This window comes from Colias croceus, chromosome 27 (genome assembly GCF_905220415.1).
Source record: "Colias croceus chromosome 27, ilColCroc2.1".
Lineage (NCBI taxonomy): Eukaryota > Metazoa > Arthropoda > Insecta > Lepidoptera > Pieridae > Colias > Colias croceus.
This window is the reverse complement of record NC_059563.1, coordinates 389,723-400,222: the sequence shown is the minus strand read 5'-3', so window position 1 is coordinate 400,222 and position 10,500 is coordinate 389,723. Positions and strand designations below refer to the sequence as shown.

The 10,500-nt window shown below is 33.3% G+C and overlaps 1 protein-coding gene across 1 annotated transcript; it reads right to left on the bottom strand.

Annotated features, from left to right (window-relative positions):
* Positions 1-4,356: 4,356 nt before the first annotated feature.
* On the bottom strand, positions 4,357-9,598 carry LOC123703768. Its single transcript, XM_045651914.1, has 2 exons — positions 9,386-9,598; positions 4,357-7,973 (listed from the first exon to the last, which is right to left on the bottom strand). Exon 2 carries the CDS (start codon positions 7,971-7,973, stop codon positions 4,419-4,421), a length of 3,555 nt encoding a protein of 1,184 aa, XP_045507870.1. The 5' UTR covers positions 9,386-9,598; the 3' UTR covers positions 4,357-4,418.
* Between the last annotated feature and the right edge of the window lie 902 nt (positions 9,599-10,500).

The following is a 10,500-nucleotide window of genomic DNA, read 5'->3' as shown; positions in this document are numbered from 1 at the left end:
TTTATTTACCACTATTTTACATTGGTACTAGATGACTATAGACAAGGAAAACTGTATCCTGCTTATTAATTATCTTTGGGATATAAAAAAATGACAAACTAGGCTCAGATCTACCGAATATAATTATAGTTTGATTATTTTATTTTATCCTAAAAGTTAGCTACAGCTTTTACTAATTACATATTTATAAATGTTATTAGTAATTATACTAATTGCATAAAAAATTCGCCAATTATAAGGTTAACAAATATATCAACAAAGGAGTATGATAACAGTTATCATACTCCTTTGTTGATAGACAGACAGACGGATAACCACAGGGTGCGGATAACAAAGTGATCACCAGGGTTCCGTAAAAATTACATGTCATAATATAGTTACTATGTAATTTTTACGGAACCCTGGTGATCACTTTGTTATCCGTCTGTCTGTCTATCAACACCCTTTTTCTTAAAAAATGAAATTTATACTCTTGTCTACGATACCTTGATGCTTTGAAAAAATCAAACATACAAGCCATGCTGAAATTTTTCGCAAATTTTGACGTATTTAAAACTTACAACCCTTTTACTCATGTATTAAATTGATATTCACACCAAAAACTCAACTATAAAATACCTTTAACCCTTAGCAGGTATCGTGGGTCAAATTTGACCCAGAAGCGAACATTTTCGGTTATAATTCTTTAAATATTTATGCAACGACTGTGCGCTTCTAAGTATTCTCAGTGCGTCGCTAGCTGCAGCGGGGGGTGGATGTGCAGAACTGTAACTATCTTAGGAGCGGAGGTAAGTAGCTTTCTGGGTCACGTTCGACCCACGACACCAAATAAGTAACTTTTTTCACTGAGTGTAATTACTTACTTTTTTTGTTTTATTGTTTATTTGTACTACATTGGAGGGCTTTTTGAACGACAGACAAATCGAGGAGTTGATGAACGACTGAAGTGACGATTTGGAATTGAAAAATGAAAGAATACCAAATGTAAACCAACTTTGTGACGACGAAATCATCAGCGATCGAGACTATCCCTAATATGTTAGTTGCTCAGAAGACAGTGTATTTGGAGTAAGTTCTGACGACAGTGAAAACGAAGAGGAGATACGAGAATAATAGAAAATATACGAGAAACGAAAATACGAGAGATGAGAGTGAAGAAGATGAGGATGATAGTTGATGGTAAAAGTCATTTTGGTTTTGGTTGTCATTTTTTTTATTTTATGATGATTTCAGAAGCAATTTATTTTTTTGTTATAATAAAGATATGAGAAGTGCCATAAATATATTGTAGTTACAGTTTTTCTAACATTTATATTTTTTTTTTATGTTTTAAGTTCACACTAACCAAAAAGTGCCAAAAAATAAGGTTATTTACAATTGCGTGTAAAACATGATATTTTTTTATATTCTAAAATTAAATAAAGTTAATTTTGTAAAAAAAATATTTTTTTATTTCTTATCTAACCATATTTTATACAAATAATAAAAAATCTACTATCTACAACAGATTGTTAGGTATGGGTAGAATTTGACCCACGATACCGGTAGTGTTGCCAAAAAAGGCGATACCAGCTAAGGGTTAAAGCTGTAATAAAATCAAACGTCAGATATCAACGCAAGCAGAAGATATAGCCGTAAATGCTGATAATTTTCGCAAATTTCGACATTCGTAAGGGAATCAATTTAACCCCTTACCGCATACAAAGCCATATGTGGAAGACGAAGTTCATGAATTTTTTATAGGCTAACTATCAACAATATCTAAAAAACTACCGAACATCTTAAATAGCATTTCATCGTGAATTGGAATGTAATTAATTTATACAGTGTATTATCCATCAGATCAAAGAGTATAATAATATATAGGGTTGCATCAGATATATATTATAGACTAGCTTCCGCCCGCGACTCCGTCCGCGCGGATGTCGGTCTTTGCGTGGATGGTTTATTTCTCCATTTTGAGTAACTCGGACAATGACATCTTATTCTATTGGACCCAAATACGGCTAGGTCTATAATAATACGCAACGTGTGTTCGCGGTACCTACTACAGAACAACGTCTATGGATAACTGAAAAATTGAGATTAATTTTTTTCTACGTATTTTTCCAGGATAAAAAGTATCCTATTTTACGCCCAGGATAATAAGGTATAATTATACCAAGTTTCATCGAAATCGAACCGGTAGTTTTCACGTGATGTCTTCTCATACAGACAGACAGACAGACAGACAGACAAAAATTTTTTTAATCACATATTCGGGTTTGGTATCGATCCAGTAACACCCCCTGCTAGTTATTTTTTCAATATTTTCAATGTACAGAATTGACCCTTCTACAGATTTATTATATGTAGATTGTCTAGCCGCTAGCGCGTGCGACGGTTTGGGTGCGCGGAAAAAAACGTGATTTTCAAATTAAGATTTCAATATCAAAAAGGCGAGTAAAGCCATGAAATAAAATATAACTTCATTCTTTAGTCTTTCTAAAATAAGGTAAAACATTTGGTTTGGTTGTTTTTTTTGCTTTAATCATGTTTTTTTTTTGTACTTTTCCAAATCTGTTATATTTGGCTTCGTATGCATTCCGTCTGATTCCGTCCAAAATATATTGTGTCAAATTGTGTATGTGGCTTGGTATGCATTCAAGGATACTTTCACTGGTTGTTCCAGTATCGATCCTGGACACTTTAAAGCATGTAAATATCAAATCATCATCAATAAATACAGACTCGACATGCTATATGCCACTGTATGATTTTTAATTAGCCGTTTCAGAGCAAATGCGAAAGTCAGGGAAAGCTCTTATTAGGTACCAAAAGACGTGGTCGTCTCTCAAAAACTTAGAAACATCAGCATCTCTGGAGTCTCCTCAGTATTCCTGACTCGCCAATTGCCGCAAAAAAAACCTACGAAAAACTCCTGCAAGACATCTAGATTTTCACTTTGATATTGTACGATCTGATGGGATTAGTCACAGAGCAAGTAATAGGATTAGTCATTAGGTACCCAATTTGGAAGAAGAATGCCCGTCAGTTATGCCTAAGTACTTATATTGTTCCAATTTCGTTTAATATAACGTGTTTTTATGTCATACTGACAAACGTAATTGTTTTAAGCAATTTCACGAAGTATAAGTTGGCTGTGATTCTGGGTGTTATTTAGGTATCCATATAAAGTACTAACATTTCGCCCTCGGCATCGCCCGCGTTTTCAAAGAAAACCCCGCATAGTTCCCGTTCCCGTGGGATTTCCGGGATAAAACCTATCCTATGTGTTAGTCCAAGTTACCCTCTATATTATGTGTGCTAAATTTCATTGAAGTCGGTTCAGTAGTATTTGCGTGAAAGAGTAACAAACAAACATGTGTTTGTTTGTTACTCTATGTGTATATGTACACATACATCCACCCAACAAACTTTCGCATTTATGATATTAGTAGGATTTATGTAAAATATATGTAGTATATCAGTTGACTTAGCATTCAGGATACAAGGCTAAGTTTTGTTTAGGGCTTAGCAACCGTGTGTGTGAAATTAGCCCGGAATATACCTACCTATTTTTATTTTATTAATTAGTTAGTTAACTACTTTTTTCTAATTGCATACGAAGCCATATATGACAGAAAAAATACAACAAACGCTGCATACGAGTCCATATATGGGCCGTTTCATATTTTCTGTATTAATAAGTAAATATTCATTAATTTATTTATTTATTTTCTCAATTTGATCTCATAATGAACACTTATTTGCAAAAAAATATTTTTATTTCATTTCATTTAAAAGTTTAAATTTTTTTTAATATTTTTTGATGTAATTAAACTTGCGAAAATTTTAGCATTTATGGCTGTATTTTTTGATTGCGTTGGCTTATAAGTTTGTTTTTTTATAAATTTAATTTGACTTTTTTATAAAATGATTACATATGTTAAAGTTAAAATTTGTAAAAAAAAAAAAATTAAATAATCTAATTAAAAATTCATATTTTTCGCAATTATTCCCATATCAGCTGTGTTATAAAACGTTACATTGTACCAAATTTCATGACTCTGCAGTGTACACGGCAACTACCCCGTAGGTTTTTATTTCCTTGCGAATGTCGAAATTTACGAAAAAAAAAATTCTCAATGAATTTTCATGAAAATCGGTTCAACAGTTTTTGCGTAAAGGAATATCAAACAAACCCACAAATATTCGCATTTATAATAATAGTAGGATACTTAATCTAGATTTGCAGTACTTATACCTAAAATTTCCAAAATTAACAGTAGGTCTCGGTGCAAAATTTGCGTTATTAATAGAATATTGTAGATATAATATTTATGATTATGTGGACGGATAAATAAAACACAGTGATAACCAAATTAAAAAAGCTTTATTCTCAAATAACATACATAAATACATAGGTAACTTAATGTTCAATACCAAATTCTTGTAATATAATCTGTTTGTAATAAAATAAATTGCACTTCTTGAAACTCACTCGATTTCAATGTATTGAAAACATCATCATAGTGCTCAGATCCTTTATGGTATTCTTTAGCGAAGACATGCTGAGCGAGCAAGTGAGCCTCTAAATTGTTATTTTTGACTAGGCCTTTTATAAGAGGTGTCGTAAATTTGTGTTTACTCGGTGTGTAACCGATGTAGGATTTTAAAAACTCAGTGAGGCCTTCTTTGTATATCTCTATAATTGATATGAAGAATTCAGCCACAAGTTCCTTGATTTCACTTCCCATATACTGACCGAAATAAGTGCCCACAACTTTCATGGCGTTATCTTTATTTTCATGTTTAAATATATTTGGATCCTGTGCTATAGCACTTCTTATTGCCTTGAAGAAAAGTATAATAAAATGCAATTTTACGAATTTTTCGAAATATTCCAATCGCGCCATTACCTTGTGTAGACGAGCTATTATTTTTTCAAACATTAGCAAACACGATGTATATTCAGTATCTATAAACACTTCAGTGTATTTTAAAGAACGCAAAAATTCATTCATAAATTCCACTATGCAAGATTTATCTGGTATTTCTTTCCACGATTCATCAATTCGGTCAAAGAAGGGATTTAAAACGTTTTCAATTTTTTCTAACTGTTCCTTTTCATTCTTACATAAAAGTAAATACTTTGCTGTTATACGCATGTACATACTCATAACATTACTGGAAACGCGGGAACTTGTCGTTGGCCTGATACCGCATAATCTTAACTTATCATAGTCTAATAGATTAGCGACCGACAAATCATTCTTTATGAAATTCTCAACGACTTCACCAATAAAACCGGGATCAACTTTCGGCAGAATTTTTTCTAATTTCGACAGAGCTGACGTAGCTTTGTTCCGCATGGAAGTTATGTTAATTTGGTAACTTATGGTCCAAAATTCTGCTTCAATGTTCTTCGGAACATTGTTTGTAAGACTTTTATACGTTCTCTTAGGGCACTTAGAAATGTCCATATTTAACAAAATATTTTTCACAATTTTCCAAATACTGGGTTTTATTATGCGGGAATTTGCAAAATAATAGGCCACAGCCACGGAAAGAGCGATTATTGGCTTTTTTTCAGATACATAAGTAAATGCTTCTTCTTCAAACGAGGTGTTCAGAGCGAGTCGCAGGCCAATACCATAAGTTTGGGGCCATTCGAGACACGACTTTACGTATTGTTCCAGAGCAATCGATCTGCAGATAAACACTCTGTTGGCTACAGCCTTCGCACCGAACACTCTCCAACCGACTGCGTCGATGTCCACGGGTGGTTTTGTTTTGTGCACTAATACTTTAAATGCGGGTGCAATTTTAGACTTAATTATTCGACTTTTTGTCTCTATCTCTTGTATTCTTTTTAGCAGTATGTAATTCGATGATAATATTGCTAAAGATCGCACTAGGCGCGATTTTGGCTTTCGATGAAAGGCGTCTTCCAAGGCTGTTAGATGCTTAGCAGCGAGGCCGTTTGTTTCACTGAAATAAATTCTTAAAGATTTTAAGAAGCGATCATGATTTGTAAGTCTCTTAGAGGCTAGAGCGGCAAAACTTTCTCCTTCATCTAACAACGATACGTCGTGCCTTAAAGCATTCATGTATGATGCTTCGGATTGTTTTATCGGAAACGTTTGAGGGATGAGCTGACGACGAGCAATTTTTTTATCGAACAGACGTTCTATTAAATCTGGATTATTTTGCGATATTTTTGCCAGTGTATCAACCGCACCACTGATCTCGTTCACATTCATTTTATATGCGGAAACTAAATCTAAAAATTCGTTTGGGCATTCTGGCAACAGCAACGGTGGCAAATTTTCTTTCACTAGCTTTATTTCAGCGGCACTCAACTCATAATCCTTGAATGTTGTGAAATGTTTCTTGAATGCGTCCATTAAACCGATAGTCTGTAGACTGTTATTAATAAGATGACGAAGGGTCACTGCGTGGACACCTTCCACACACAGCGGGTCACCCGCGCCGCCATCGAGGCCCAACCCGTGTCCAAATTTAAGCATCGAGGCCCACACGGCATCTGACGCTCGCCAAATACAACCACGTTTAACGAAAGACCTCACAATAGCAGCTCGCAGGTTGCTCGGCTCATTGATGTGCCGCTCTTCGAGCATCCTCATTAGTTTTTCAACTTGCTCCGGCACTCGACCGCTCTTGCTGACGAGGACTAACAGGATGCTTTGTCGCTCTTCAACAGTATTCGAAATCTGCAAGCGACCACTGAGTTCGGTAAATGTTTTTGCGAATCCCGTGATACGATAACGATTGAAAAGTTGATCTAATAGAGTTTGTCTCTGACAACTGATACCTTCCATTTTCATGCTGCATTGCATATATTTTCGTTTCTTTAAACATCGCCTAAAATTCATGTCTTCACAATCATCAATTTCGTAGTCGTCGTGTTCTTCATTGCTAAAGATATGATCGTCAAGTTCAACGAGCTTCAAAGGGGAAGGCGTCGGGTACGGCCATTCTTTGACTTTATCACCAACAGTTTTGTTCCCAAAAACAAGTTTTTTAAAGGAAGCTCTTTCATCGGGAGGCAGTCGCTTTATAAGCGGCTCTACAGATTTATAAGAAAACCATGATTCAATGTATTCTGCCTTTGCTAAAAGCAGAACGAGTTCTTTACATTCTTCTGCAGACAAACAAACAGCCAATGTTTTTGTATTTAAAAACTGTGTCGTGTATAATTCTGGCTTAGCCATAAATCTGTTCTTAAAGTTTTTCATGATATATCGAGTCAATGAAGGGCTGAAACAGCTATGTCTATATTCATTAAAATATAATTCTACGAGATCTAGATACATATTCCCATCCATTTTCAATAAACATTTCAAGCTATTGAAATATTCCAACTCAGAATCCAAGTACCGCGTTAGGGCTTTTCGATTACTCTTCAAGCCTTCATAATATATTGTGGCAATTTGCGGACACGCATCGCACAGTCTCGCTAGATGTTTTGGCGTTATTTTATGGATAATGTTAATTAATTCACCTTTAATAAATTCTCTTGAACAGCACCAGAGGAAATTAATTGATTTGTCAAAATTAGATTTGTAGTATTCGTAAAATATTTGGCAACGTTCAGAATCTTTGAGATTTGCTTGAATCCAATGTTTCATTTTGTTTACAGCCGGTTTGATCATCTCTGGAAACAGGACTGTCTCTAAATAATCGGGATTTATGATATTACGATGTTCCGTGTCTAATAGCCATGTGCTCTTCAAAGCTCTGGTAACATACAGCATATCATCATCTTTGAGTGCTTCAAGAACATAATTTACAATTTTCTGACGATTCGCTACATCGATCTTAAATATCCTTTCGATAGGAGTATTTTCTGGAAGGCTTGGGAAATCGTATGTTTGCTTTCCGCAAGTTTCTGTGACGAGCTTGTTTAGACAGCGATGCCGTTCCCCCAAATTCTCACCCACCAAAATTACTTGACCGCTCGAATCCATCTGTAAAGATTGAAATGTTTTTTGTTATTAAAGTGATGTGATAAAATTTGATTGGTGAAAGCTTGCTTCTGTTTCAAAAACTAAAGGGATATAGGTACTAATAGACTCGTTCTATATTAATATTATAAATTCTAAAATTTCCGATTAATCTTAACATTTTAACATAACTTTTTAACGGATTTTTAAATCTGGAATTGGATGAATTTTGTTTAATAAATGAATAGACGACCTTTTATTTTCTACCTAAGCATTTTTACAAAATTTTCGATCAATCCTTTTTCGACAGAAAATTGTATGTTAAAAGAGGTATGTAATGAAACTTTCATTTGAATGTTCCGTTTTAATGTTAAACAATAAGAAAGTGACCGAAATGTACCGATTTAATGGTGGAAAAATTATATAAGGTAGTTAATTGAAAGTAGTTAATACATAATTAAATTTTAATATTAAATTTTTAAGTTTTTTTAGATACTTAGTTACTTACTTAAAATACTCAAACATAGAAATGTACTTTTCATTAGGGGCGTCCACAAATTATGTGAGATGTTTTAGGGGGGAGGGGATGGAGTCAAATCTCATCTAACCTTACGTTGGGGAAAGGGCAACCTTACGTCGGCAAATATCACACAGTTTTTATCTGATTATTCAAAATTGTAATTAATCTTACAGTAAACGGTTACGATTTCAGTACCTACGGTCTATTCTACTGTTAATTTTTTATTTCACTTATAAGTTATAGCTCTCAGCAATACCTATTGATAACTAATCTCAACTTGTACTAAATAAAAGCATGAAGCATTTTTTTCCTTTTTACAATGACAATCTCAACGTGTTTACTTATGAAACCCACACACCCCCACTACAATTTTATGTATCCCAATTTCCATTCCCTAAGGGATGGGTGTGGTTACAAAAAATTGGTTTGGTTACATAAAATCTCACAACATAATATTATCACATTAGAGAGGATAAAACTTAAAAAAACTCCTCAACATAGTACACAACAAGTAATACTCCTCACGTAATTTATTATGGACGCCTCCTTACTACGTAGGTACTAGGTAGAATAAGTTACCTACAGCATAGGATAGCTATTGGCGATTTATTTTAAGTAGGTAGGTATTTTATTCTTGTTAGATAACAAAACAGGCAAAATATCTTAATTAAAATTAAATATATACATTTTCGAGGATATAAATACCTATGTTATAAATATTGTTGGCATAATAGCAGATTATAATATATATTTCGTTTGAAAAGGTCTATATTACTTCAACGCCGGTTTTTAGAAACTAAGTAAGAAATCTATGAATAAAATGACTTTGGTAAAAACAAAAACTACACTAACTTCATTCGATCTTAACAAATCAAGTAATACGCAAAATAAATAGAAATAAAGAGTTTTTTCTTACCTTATTAGAATTCCTAGGTTTTAAACGACTGCCTAATCCAAATTCTAAAAACAAAAATAGCTATGACCTTGATGAGTACCTATTGATGTTTTTTTTTTTGTGGATATCTGTCAAAATTCAGAAATAAAAAGTTTACAGCATAAAATAATTTACGATGAAATAAATTAATTGCAGTAATTAAAACGAGTACCCAAATATTTTCCCTATGTCTTATAAATGTAATTTATAAAGTTCTATGGAATGTTTTAATTTGCAGGTCTTTATTATCTATAATATTCTTGACATAGTCGTAGCAATCTGTGGATATGACACTGACACTTGTCAAGTGTCAATTCAAATTTCAATTTGAAAGTTGAAACTTGAAACTTGAAAGTTGAAACTTGGTTGAAACCATAGAGGAAGGATGTATAACTGAGATAGAGTGGCTACTCTGTGGTAATAAGTGCATGTATGGAACGTGCTGCCATCTGCAACTTTGTAGGATAACTAATGCTTTAAAGGGGTATATAATATATATATAGCTATGCAGTATGCATATCGACATTTAGCACCAGATATGGAGCGAAAGTATATTTACAAAAATATTACTAACACCAAGAAAAGCGTCGTTTTCGTGACAACACTCTTTTTGTGGCGTTAGTAATATTTTTGTAAACATACTCTCACTCCATAAGTTGCCTTGTAAGTTGAGTAAATAAAAAAATAAGTAATGAGGGCAACCAGGGGTGAGAATAAAAAACAATTTCTTTAGCGGTATTCACGTTTATTAAATTGAAATTGAGATTTATATACTATACAATTGCTAAAACCTCTAAAATCTGCTAAAACCAAAAGCTTTAGTTATTTCAGTGCAGTCACTGAAATAACTAAAGCTTTTGTTCTAAATAAATAAATAAATCATTTATTGCATAAAAACATGGTATCTACATACAAAGATATTAAGATCAGAATTAAGGAACATTCATGTTTTTACCTTAGTTTTTACTATAACCATGGACCCAATAAACTACATAGCATACAATAATTATTATTAATTGACATAATGAATGAAAATGATTAGATATTTATAGTAAAAAAACGAGTCAGGAGTATTGTCACTTAAAATTAGGTTATAC

What these genes read in the sequence shown, in the direction of transcription:
- LOC123703768 (XM_045651914.1), bottom strand. Translation starts at nt 7,973, where the DNA reads ATGGATTCGAGCGGTCAAGTAATTTTGGTGGGTGAGAATTTGGGGGAA.